The 13,059-nt window shown below is 41.6% G+C and overlaps 1 protein-coding gene across 2 annotated transcripts in view; it reads right to left on the reverse strand.

Moving 5' to 3' along the window:
• Positions 1-3,070, reverse strand: part of CDADC1 (cytidine and dCMP deaminase domain containing 1) — a 43,076-nt gene extending 40,006 nt beyond the window's left edge. For both annotated transcript variants that reach the window (XM_045978056.1, XM_045978055.1), the window contains exons 1-2: positions 2,898-3,070; positions 2,072-2,169 (exon numbers count right to left, since the gene is read on the reverse strand). In XM_045978056.1, coding sequence (XP_045834012.1) covers positions 2,072-2,169; positions 2,898-2,979 — 180 coding nt within the window. In that variant the 5' untranslated portion in view covers positions 2,980-3,070. The remainder of the gene's footprint in view (positions 1-2,071; positions 2,170-2,897) is intronic.
• Between the last annotated feature and the right edge of the window lie 9,989 nt (positions 3,071-13,059).

Genomic DNA, 13,059 nt, shown 5'->3' on the forward strand with positions numbered 1-13,059 from the left:
ATACTACTGTATGATTCCAACTATATAATGTTCTGGGAAAAGGCAAAATTATGGAGACAGTAAAAAAAAAAAAAAATCAGTGGTTGCCAACGTTGGGAGGGGTGGGGGAAAGATAAGTAGGTGAATCACAGAGAATTTTTAGGGCAATGAAAATATTCTGTATGATACCATAATGATGGATACATGTTATTATACATTTGATGTACACAGGATATACAACACCAAGACTAAACTGTAATGTAAACTATAGACCTTGGGTGATCATGATGTGTCAATGCAGGTTCGTCAACTGTAGCACTCTGGAGAGGATGTGGTTAATGGTGGAGGCTATTCATGTAGGGAGGGGCAGAGAGTATACAGGAAATCTGTGTACTTTCCTGGAAATTTAGCTCTGAACCTATAAGTGCTTTAAAAAGATAAAGTCCTAATCATTAAAAAGTTAATTCCTTAATTCCCTGTTAAAAAAATTCATCAGTGTAGTCCCTACTTATAAAATCTAAACTCCCTTGCAAGGCATACAATATTTTTTAATTTTCTGATTCCTGTATACCTTTCCAAGATCATCTTCAGTCTCTTCCCTTCACCCAACTTCACCCTCCCCCATGAGGACCACAAGTTCTCTCACTCCTTCAAGCTTTTCCATATGGAGTCCCTTAGCTTGGTAAATACCTACTCATTCTTCACGTCTCTGTGCAAATGGAGCCTCCCCTGTGCATCCTTCTCTCACTTCCCCACGCAGAGCCTGGCCTGCAGTCTTCAGTCTTGGTAGCATCTCTGCTTCCCGCATCTTGTTTAAATACCTAATTTTTGTCTCCATTAGAAAATAAGAACCAAATCTTTCTTTTTGTATCTCCAAAGCCAAGCACACAACCTTAGCCACTGAAACGAAGACACCAAAAAGAAAAAAGAAAAAGAGAATGGTTGTGTTTAAGGATTTACAAAAAGTCATCTTGTGAAAAATGTGAGGCAATCTTACAGCACAATTACTGGCAAGTTGGAAACTTGCATGAGCATATGCAGGATATAAGCACAATTTTGTAAGAGAAAAACAAGCAAAAATCCTGCGCTTAAAAAAAGAGTGAAGGAAAGTACCAAAATGTTAAAAGTGATGTTGTTAGAATGGTGAGAAGCCATGGGTAATTTCCTCCCCTTTCCTTTTTTCAAAAAATGTCTTCAATGCTTAAACAACTTAATACAATTTTCCCTATATGGCCTTTGCCCCCTAAAACACTCTAAACTTCCTAATCTATCGGGGTTGGGAGAGGGGGAGGGGGATATGGACATTGGGGAGGGTATGTGCTATGGTGAGTGCTGTGAAGTGTGTAAACCTGGCGATTCACAGACCTGTACTCCTGGGGATGAAAATACATTATATGTTTATAAAAAAAATAAAAATAAACTTCCTAATCTATCAAACCAAATGGTAAGAACCTAGCACCATGGCACTCCAAGCATGGAGGAAAAAGATGAGAAGCACCTTGGTGCCCAAGGGTTGGGGAAAGTGAAGATGCAGGCTTTTATGATTATTCTTTCCATATATTCCTAACCTGTTTTGATCACCTCTTTTAGATCCAAAAAATAGACTATTTACATGGAACAAGAAACCAATTAGCATTCACAGATTACCTACTACAACAATAGATGCTAAAGGGGTATAAAAAAAAAAACACAGTAAAATAAGATAAAATAAGACACAGTAATAAAAATAAGGTAAAATAAAGCATGATCTCCATTTTCATGTAATTTATAGTTCTGTAGAAGGGGAAAACTACTCACATGAAACATCAATAGTACACAACCGGGTGATAAATTATGCAATCTAATTGTCCAAACCAACATATAAGTACCATTAACACCTGATAAACATGGCACAATCTGAGAGAGTAACAATTCTATTTTTATAGATTAGAAAGATGAGCTATTACAGCTAGGAGTTACAAATATCACACTAAACCAAAGAAATATTTTGCCAATTTTAAGATTTTTGAGTTTGCTTTTAAGTGTGGCAGAAACTGGAAAAGCGTAATTTAAACCACTACTAAGTGGTAAAGACTAAGGAAACAAAATATACCTGAGATTTTTGTCTTTGGCCTTTCACTGCTGGGAAGAGCTCCATCCAGAGACTGAGCAGAGTGAAAAGGTTGACTTTAGAAAGCCTTGGTATTTGACCTACAAAAGAGAGGGCAGACACTTAAAACATTTTACTAATGATGAAAACAGGAACTCACCCTCAATGCCATTTGGGTGCTGCAGCCTTAACTTGGCTGCTTTCGTAGGAAGCAGAGAAAAACGATAAGAGGACGAGAGAATCAAAGGGCAGGAGTCTGGCTACAATCTCACTTTCAGCGACCTCCTCCGGCACTTTTCAAAGTCGGGCCCTTTCTCCAGCCCTCACATGGCAAGGAAAACAAAATGGTACGACTGATACATGTAACTGTGGGGAAAAATCCAAACTAAGTTATGAAAAGTCCTTGCGTCTGAGGTCATTAGTGAGCAAGCTTTAAATTGTGGTGTTGCAAGAAGGACAGTGCGGTGACCTTCGCGGGTAAGGCAGCTGAAATACAGGGAAGCGTCGTGTGTGGTTAATTCGGAAATCAAGTCAAAAGCACCGAATTCTCAGGCTCAATACCCCAGATCCCAGCTCTAGGTCCTGGGAGGAAAAGTAAAGGGCGAGGGGTGGGAGAAAAGGGGAATGAGTGCGACTTCAAAAGCAGGTCCTGCCAGGCCAGGGGTTCCTGGTGACAGAGCTGAGAACGCGCCTAGGGCGGGAATGCGATATCCCAGGGCAGAAGCGCCGGCGAAGAGGGGCAGGCAGGGAAAGCGGAGTTACACGGAGGCAGAGGCTCAGGGCAGAGCCGAAAGGCTGGGGTGGCAGCGGCAGGGTCCGAGGCACTCACCAGTCATGCTGCCAGTCTGGGTGCTGACTGACCGCCCGGCCCCCGCGCTCTCCAGATTTTGCATCTGCCCTGCTTCTTTCATCCCAAGCCTAGCGGCCTCTGCTGCCCAGAATACCTCTGGCTATCTGGCATGATCTTGGCCCTTAGCGGCTCCACCTCCCGCCTCCTCCCAGCAACTGTACGGCAACCGCCAACTCGGCGCAGCCAGTGACGTAAGAGCCCGACCGCCACTTCCGGGCGCCTTGTGTGTCGTATCAGCGAGGCGTGGAGGCCGTGGCGCAGGGCTGCATCCCTGTGCACTAAATGTTTTCAAGCCTGACTTCAGCTGTCGATGTATTTGGTCTGGAAGTCCCAGGTTGTGCGGACTCTCTGATAGAGTGATGAGGCCTGCGCAGACTTGAGACTTTTGGTGAGAAGAGTGAAGGGGAATCGAAATGGAAATACTGCCCCATCTGTCACAGATGAGAAGGGGAAGGCGGGGTCGGGGAGGTGGGAGTTGGGCGGTCCAGGTGGTTGTTACCATCAGACATTGGCCAGTCCTTAGGAACTCAGTGCCAGGGACAACCATAGGGACGTTCTGCTTCTCATCAAACGTACCACCTCAAGTCCAACTGTAGGGGCACCTGAGTGGCGCAGTCGGACTCCCGGTTTTAGCCCAGGTCATTATCTCGTGATCCGGGGATCGAGCCCCTTGTCGGACTCTGCACTCAGCGTGGAGTCTGTTTCAGATTCTTTCCCTCTCAAATAAATGAAGTCTTAAAAAAAAAAAAAAAAAGTCGAACCGTGATTATGAGAAAGGTGGGAGTAGGAAGAAGTAGCAAGTGGCACCTGGAAAATATGGGGAGTGCCATATTGACATTGTAGGGTTGTGCCCAGTGCATTTTATTTGAGTATTTTGTAAGTGTCCCAGGCATGACTCAAAATGAAACTCCTCGCTAGTGACTCAGAGCCCAGTTTCCCTCACCAACCCAATACACAACTTGAAATACTGACATAAGACTTAAGACACAAGAACAGCTTTTCGAAAGCAAAAGCTAAAAGTTATAAAAATGCATCATTTTGTAAAGGACTGAAGTAGTACTCTTTGGTGATAATGGGTATGGCTTATATTTCCTTAATTGTATTCCAGTGGGATATTTGAGGAATGTGACAGTGTGATTCTAAATTTACATAGAAGATTAAAGGGCCAAGAATAGCCAAGATATTCTTGAAGAAAATAAGATCTTTTTTGGGGGGGAGGTAAATAAATGATAGGCAATACAAAGCCCCAAAACAGGCTCATATGTGTATAGAAATTTGATATGACACAAGTGACCTTGTATATCAATGAGGATACAGTGCTGGTGTTAACTGACTATCCAAATGGAAAATAAAATTGGGTCCCTTCCTCACCAAATGCACAAAAATGAATTCTACATGCATGCGAATGTAAATGTCAAAGGAAAAACTTACGACATTTAGAGGAAATATTAAAAAATATTTTTATAACCTTGAGTAGGAAAGACATTTATAAAGATACTAAGATATAAAACCCACCCATTAAAGAGAATTATTGGTATGTTTGGTACTTACTGTGCACTGAAAGACATAATAAAGTAAGTGAAAAGGCAAGTGGCAAACAGAAGAAGATATTTATCATACACACTCCCAAGTGAGAATGAATATCCAGAATATATAAAGAATGCTTACAAATAAATAAGAAATAAGAAACAGAGAAAAATGGTTAACAGGTATTTCATAGAGAAATTTTAAAAATTTGTATTTGTATCATATATATGTATATATGTGATCATTTAATATATACAATATATTAATTATCTTTAATCTCTGTGAGTAAAATCTACCCCTAGAAAAACCATTAGCTTTGTTGCTCACTTCCTTCTTTTCAGATTGCTGTTTTCATTCCATTTTCAGTCCTTTAGTATTTCGGAGTTGTTTAAATATTCTATTTCCTTTATTTTCTTGCTAGTTCAGCCATATTTTATCGGGCATTTTTGGGTGCTTTGTAACAAATTTGTTTGGGCTATCTTGTCTACAATATTACTGGAAATAATAGTTCTGCTGCAAGGAAGAGTAAGAACTAAAAAGGAGTATAAGTCAAATGCTACCCAAGTGCTTAGACATGGACAAGCTCAGTTCAAGTGAGCACAACAAAGGCTAGCTTAATCAATAAAAGGGTTTTAAAAATCAATAAATAATCAATAGAAAGAACATGGACTTTGCAGTCAGATAGAGAAACTGACATTTCTGACCACCCAAGCTATTTACTAGTTAGCTATGAGTTAGTTAGCTGAGACTCTGTTAGCTGTGGGTAACAAATACACACCAAATCTCAGTGGCTTGCCACAGCAAAGGTTTCCTTCTGGCTCAAATTCCATGCTACTGCACTCTTTCTGTGAATTGGCTCTGGGATCCAGCCTTTGGATATTCTTTTCTCCTGGCAGGAGAAAAAGACATGGCAGAACTACATGACCCTTAGAGCAAGTCTCATGTCATGAGATGGGATGCATAATCCTGTTTCAGGGACATGCTGGAAAGGCAGGTTCAGCAAATATCTCAACAACAATGCGATATTAGTAAATTGGCTTTACTAATCATGGATCCTTTGCCTGCTACTTCATGTCTTGTCAGAGCAAAGAACTTCACATCCCCCTTTCCAGAAACTGCAGTTTTTAACATTTTACCACATTCGTACCATTTTTTGTTATTCTTTCTGTTACATTTACATACCTCCCCACCCCATTCTTTTTCTGAGTCATTTAAGAGCAGGTTACAGGGGCACCTGGGTGACTCAGGTCATAATCTCAGGGTCCTGGGATCGAGCCCTGCATCGGGCTCTCTGCTCAGCAAGGAGCCTGCTTCCCACCCCCTCTCTCTGCCTGCCTCTCTGCCCACTTGTGCTCTCTCTATCAAATAAATAAAAAATTTTTAAAAAAAGCAGATTACAGAGACTATGCCCAATCCCCCCCAACCCCCGCTAAAAAACTCCAGTGTATATTCCTCCGGAACAAGGATACTCTAACACAGGCTAATCCAACAGTCCAAAACAAGAAATCAGCGTTAATTGGTCACTACAGGGCAATCCACAGATGCCATTCAAATTTTGAAGTGTTTCAACATGCGTCATTTCCATTCTGGTTCAGTATCCCATCCCAATTCACTTTTTGACCCTTGCTATTTTCCTCTAGCCTGGAACATTTCCTTGGTCCTTCCGCCTGTCTCAGTTTTAAAGGCTCTAGGCTTTTCATTCTGTTAAGATTCCTCTCCACCAGGATCATTCTGATGTTTCCTCACAACCAGACTCAGGCCATCCATTCTTGACAGGAATGCCACAGAAGTGATAGTCTGCTCTTTTTTTCCATGGATCACATCAGGGGGCACCTCAGTGTTCACATATCCCAGCCATGGTGACACCAGCCTTGCTCGCCTGGCAAGTTAGCACTGGTCAAATTTCTAAAGTCACTAACAAAGTCATTATCTTTTCCTCTGTAATTGGTCAGTATTTTGTGGAGAGAAATCCCCCAAGTTACACCAATGTCCTATACCCATTAAACCTCTACATACCAACTTTAGCATCTGTTGGTGATTCCAACATGAATTAACCACCATTGTGATGGCAGTTCAGTTGTGTTTTCTTAATTCCATCATTTCTCCTACATACAATTGTCATTCTAAAATAAGGAGTTTTTCCCTCTTCATCATTCATTCATTCATAACTGTATGGATTTGTTTTCTCTATTTTATTCAATGAGCTGTAATCTGTTATCATTTATTTTTGTGCTCAAATTGTCCCATATTTGATGAAATCCTCAAGTTGTCTCTTTTATCCTTTTGACACATCCCCATAAGTCTTTGAGCACTTCCTTACACTCTAGTGCAACAAGATGCTCCAGAATTCGTTTTCTGCATTCCCTGAACCAGACATAGAGCCAACCATTTCCCCGAGGAGCCCTGGTTCTTCATAGTGTTTAAAAATGAAGATCTAGGCAGTAAGTATGCTATGTCATCATGACTAGACATACTCCTGTATCTTTTTCAGTACCTATATGTCTCTCTAAGGGTTCACATCAACACCTTCAATTCCAAAGTCCAGCATATCAGTTATTTCTAGCCTCTCCCTTTGTTGTATTTGTAAAATTCTTCTCAGACAGCAAGAAACCTGGCTCCCATTATTCTCAAGATAGTTTTTTCTCTTTACCTTTCCTTCTACCCTGCCTCCAATTCCTCTAATCTTATTTCTCTAGCACACTGGTTGCCTCCCCTTGACTGCCCACCCCTGTTGCTGCTGCCACCATAGCCTCCAAAGCAAGGGAAGGGAGGAAGGGGGAGGCTGTAAGATGGCTTTTTGACTGAATTATTCAGAGAGAGAAAAGAAGACAGGAAGGGAAGGAGGGAGGGAGGGAACTACAGTGGTAATACATTTATCACAAATTTTCCTGAAGACTAGGAGTGACTGGGTGGCTCAGTTGGTTAAGTGTTCGCCTTCAGCTCAGGTTATGATCTCAGGGTCCTGGGATGGATTCCCACATTGGGCTTCCTGCTCAGCGGGAAGCCTGCTTTTCCCTCTCCTACTCCCCCTGCATGTGCGCTACCCCCTGCCCCCACCCCACCCCGGTCTCTCTCTCTCTGACAAATAAAGAAAATTAAAAAAAATTTTTTTTTCCTGAAGACTAAATGATCCCAAGTAGCACAGTGCTTGGCAAAGAATAGGTGCTCAATATCATTAGTTATTGTCCTTCTCTTCTTTGTCTTTCATTTGCTTATTCTCTCTAGAAAACGGAAACTTCTTTTATCCTAGGTCCCATGTTGGGAATATTAGCCCTAGCATTGTGATTATTTGGACAGAATCTTCTCACAGCAAACAAACTGGGGTTCCATGGAGCTGATCTTAAGACATGGTATCTATACTGGATTTATTGATGCTGTTGGTGTTGGCAGAGACCACATACCCGACTTGTAGAGGGAAGTGTACCTCACACTCAGTCTTGCTGTCTGACATGGAAGGCACATCATGACCAGTAACTGTCTTCCGCAGGCCTGGAGATAAGGTGGCCACAGGACTGCTATGGACTGGTGGTGGCCAGTGCACCCTTGTGGACAGGATGGGCCCTAATTTGGTCATTTCAAGCGAAGATGTGACCATTACCACCACCCTGAATCCAGAAATTAAGCTTTCCTAAACAATTCTCAGAAGGCAGTTCCTGGCAACACTTAAACCCCAAGGAAGCAAAAAGAAGCCAGAAACAAAATCCAGATACCCTTCAGAACATTCGCTTTGTTATGCAGGGCAGTGCTGCCAAAGAGAAATGACTTCTCAGGCTTACCATATATTGTCCCAAATGGTGTCCTCAAGAAAGTAAACTTGGTGCCACATAGATGAATGTACTACGAAGTAAGAATGCAGGAACCCTGGGAATGTCTGTGCTCTCATGAGGTGGGAAAGACTGGCAAGCCCATTGCCTGTTCTGTCTGGAGGCACTCTGCCACAAGGCCGCCCAGCAGAGGCTGGGCAGGTGGGCCTGGCCATCTCGAGCCATAGCCATGCCACTCTTGGGTCCCCGTTTGTGTGGCGCTCTCTGGACTGGTTTGAGTATTTCTCAATCAGCATTCCTGAAGAGGTTCTATAATCAGACATGTTAGGAATCAACAGAAGACACTAGAGGGACAAAAACGGGAGGGAATGGAGAGGGAGCTGATGGAGTATCGGCTATGCATCAGACACCTTATGTAACAGTAATGGTAACAGCAGCAATAGTATCTTACTATTTACTATATTCTGTTCTAGGTACTTTGCACATATTATTTATACCTTCCAGCAGCCTTGTGAAGTGGGTATCATTATCACTACTTAGAGGAACAAGACATGGAGTAACTTGCCTAAACAGTATAGCTTGAAAGATGTGGGAGCAGGATATAAGCGTACACTACTTCATTTAATACTCCCAATTCTATGATACAGACTTTTGTCCTCTCCGTTTTACAGGCGAGGAAACTAAGGCCCTTGGACCACCAACATCAGTGTCACTGAGGAACTTGTTAGAAATGCAGAATCATGAGCCCCACTTCAGACCTATGGAACCAGAAGCTGGACAAAACCACTGGCCAGGACCAGAGGGCTCCAGGGGGTCTCACACTTGGAGATGCGTAAATGTCACCCAGAGACTATGATATTAAAACCCCTATTCCAAAGGCCAGCTGCTAGAGATTCTGGGTCTCTGGTGTTTAGCAATAGTATTTTGGCCCTCTGTAGAATTGCTTCTGCCAAGTACTTTTTGGTATAATCTTTATCTACCAACATCAGCTGATGTTAAAAAGCAAAATTTACATACAGGTTAAGATGTAAGTACAAGTATCAAAGTTTTATTTGGCTTGGGGTTGACATACTTTTTAAAAGCTCAGAGAGTAAATATTTCAGGCTTTGGGAACCATTCCATCTCCATCATATGTCATGAGAGCAGCCACAGGCAATATGATTGACTGACTGATACGACTCAATTAATTCACCCCTTCATTTGGCTTATAGTAGAGAAACTCCAGTGGTATTGAGACCTAATGTATTTGAAGACTGATTTAAATACTTGGAGAGGAAGGGATTCTTAAGTAAAATAGCTAATACTGTAGGGGAGGAAAAACAATTTTCTTCCACCCTTCTAGGTTCTCCGCTGAGAACCCTCTCACCCCAGTAATAAAAGACAGATTAACAAGAAAAACAAACAATTTTTAATTACGTATATAAGGGAGCCCTGCAAAGATATGAGACTTAAAGCCCGCCAGGCAATTGAGACTTCCATACCATCCTGAGCTAAGGAAAAGGATAGAGGTCTGGAGCTTCAAAGGGGAGGAAGACGATTCACAGGCAATGAGAGGACCAAATGCTTGGGAAGCAATTGTTTGCCGTGCCATGCAGGTGGGTCTCTCAGATGAAAAAGCTTTCTCTGGTAATAGCTTTCTTCCTGGTATGGGTCCTTTTTCTAATTTTTTTAGGTAGTTAAGAACCCAACTTTTGTATCAACATGAACGGGACTGGAAGAAATTATGCTGAGTGAAATAAGTCAAGCAGAGAGAGTCAATTATCATATGGTTTCGCTTATTTGTGGAGCATAAGGAATAACACGGAGGACATGGGGAGATGGAGAGGAGAAGTGTGTTGGGGGAAATTGGAGGGGGAGACGAATCATGAGAGACTGTGGACTCTGAGGAACAATCTGAGGGTTTTGAAGGGGCGGGGGTGGGAGGTTGGGTGAGCCTGGTGGTGGGTATTAAGGAGGACATGTATTGCATGGAGCACTGGGTGTGGTGCATAAACAATGAGTTCTGGAACACTAAAATAAAAATTTAAAAAAAGAAGGAGGTAAAAAGCTTTTCCTGAGGCTGTGGGCCTTGATTATCTTCAGCTCAAAATAATCCACATGCAGGACATTCTGAGGTGGCTTGTTCTGAACCCCCTCAATATAATATTCCTGGTTAACTTTCTTCAGGCTGAATTGTAACATCATTTCTACTGGGCTATGAAATCCTAATCCTTTATCAGTTTCCACAAGGTAACTTCTCACCTGCAGGGCTGTAAATTGTCACTTCTACCAAATATGTGCTATTAATTAAAAAAAAAACTGCAACAAGTAATCCCCTTTTTATCATTTTCCAGCTGTGGAGCAGTTTTTGTCATTGGCATTATAAGAAAAAGACCCATGAAGTTGAGTACTGTTTGCTGTAAAGATTTTTGTTAAAGACCTAGTTTTCCAGCATGGAGGTACCTCAAAAAGTTGAAAATAGAGCTACCCTATGACCCAGCAATTGCACTACTGGGTATTTACCCTAAAGATACAAATGTAGTGATCCGAAGGGGCACGTGCACCTGAATGTTTATGGCAGCAATGTCCACAATATCCAAACTATGGAAAGAACCTAGATGTCCATCAACAGATGAATGGATAAAGAAGAGGTGGTATATATATTCAATGGAATACTATGCAGCCATCAAAAGAAATGAAATCATGGGGCGCCTGGGTGGCTCAGTGGGTTAAAGCCTCTGCCTTCGGCTCGGGTCATGATCTCAGGGTCCTGGGATTGAGCCCCACATCAGGGCTCTCTGCTCAGCGGGGAGCCTGCTTCCCACCCCCTCTGCCTGCTTCTTTGCCTCCTTGTGATCTCTGTCTGTCAAATAAATGAATAAAATCTTTAAAAAAAAAAAGAAATGAAATCTTGCCTTTTACGATGACGTGGATGGAACTAGAGGGTATTATGCTTAGTGAAATAAGGCAATCGGAGAAAGACAACTATCATATGATCTCCCTGATATAAGGAAGTGGAGATGCAACGTGTGGGGGTTTGGGGGTTAGGAAAAGAATAAATGAAACAAGATGGGATTGGGAGGGAGACAAACCATAAGTGACTCTTAATCTCACAAAACAAACTGAGGGTTGCTGGGGGGAGGGGGGTCGGGAGAGGGGGGTGGGGTTATGGACATTGGGGAGCGTATGTGCTATGGTGAGTGCTGTGAAGTGTGTAAACATGGCGATTCACAGACCTGTACCCCTGGGGATAAAAATACATTATATGTTTATTAAAAAATTAAAATTTTTAATAATTAAAAAAAAAAGACCTAGTTTTCTAGCTTACAGGATATCATCCTGGAGTACCCACAGGATGAATTCTCCTGTCTGCTGTGAATCATGTAACCTTCCTAACCAGACACCGGGAATGAGTTTTGTGTCCTCACTTTCTCCCTGGTATAATCTTATTTTATCTACCCTCATTTATATTTATTTCTTACTTTCCCCATTAACTTAATTTTTATCTTATTTTGGGCATTTTTGTAAATTGTTTTATGTTCTTTTTGGAATACAAATTTATTTAAATAAAGAGTATGTTCAGATTGGAGGATTCTTTAGTTTAATGTGTCTTGAGAAGGAAGAGGAAATGAAGCTGATATTTGCATACTCAGAAACAATACATATGATGTCCTTGACAACAACCTAAATGGAATATACTCACATTTACATCATCCATCCTATGACAGAAGTTGTCTGTTCTTAGTTGGCATGTATATCACACATACCTCACCTAAAGGGATCTAAAAAATGTAGACAGTTACTCTGCAGTATTTTTTTGTTTTTCAAACAAAATTCACATTCTATTAGATTGAAATAAGCTGTGAAAAATATCTGTATTATTCCTAGATAAACCACAAAACTTATTTTTGCAATAAGACCTGTTTTCCTGGCTATGCATATAAATCAAGATGACATGATAGATGTTGGTCATGAAAAAAAAAAAAAAGAAAATAGGGAAAACCAGACGAATCAATTATCAGTGTCTGTGGACTTGGGTTCTGTTGTGCCTGGAAATTAGTGCTTACCATACATCTGCTAAAAAGCTGATGGCCCAGTTAGGGTGTGGGCGTGAGAAAGGGACACACGCAGCAGCAATACATGGGGGGGCTGCAATGGCCCATTCTTCCATTTGCAGTAAAAGTAACTTACTTATTTACAACCCGTTGATGAAGACCCAAAATCCTCTTTAGGTGAGGGCACAGTTTCTCACACTATATAAACCACCATTATGGATTTTTAACAATATATTTAAAACACACAGTGCTTGCATTGAATCAGACACTTCATTGCATTTTATAAATTATTTTCCTCCCCTCGTACCCTCTACATCCTCAACATTTTTTTCTTCCAAGAACTGATGACTCAAATCCTGGTCATTAGATCAATGGTAGTAAATCTCATGTCCCAAATGACTCCAACCCCCCCATAATCCCTCCTGTAATAGTCACATAGAAAGGAAACTCTGTGTTTTTAATACTGTCTTCCTGGAGAACACAAGACCTGTGCGAGTTCCGACCATGGCCACTTACAGGTGAGTACTCAGTGACTAACAGGTTAGTGGGAGGCCCGTAGGCAAATTTGCCTTCAACGACTAAGTGACCTGGATGTATCTTAAAGCTTTACCTACTAATAATGGACAAAAGGCATCCCAAAACATTCTCTTAGATATTTTCAGTGATTTCTGAATGAGGTTTAGGAAGCTCTGACACATTTATATATGTGTCTCTCATGAACTCCAGGTCATGTTCTCTCTTGGGTTAGAGCCACAAGGCCACAAGACTTGACCTCTGTTGAGTCTGTGTTTGGCTCCTCAGTCTTCATCCTGGAAG

This window comes from Meles meles, chromosome 14 (assembly GCF_922984935.1).
Source record: "Meles meles chromosome 14, mMelMel3.1 paternal haplotype, whole genome shotgun sequence".
Lineage (NCBI taxonomy): Eukaryota > Metazoa > Chordata > Mammalia > Carnivora > Mustelidae > Meles > Meles meles.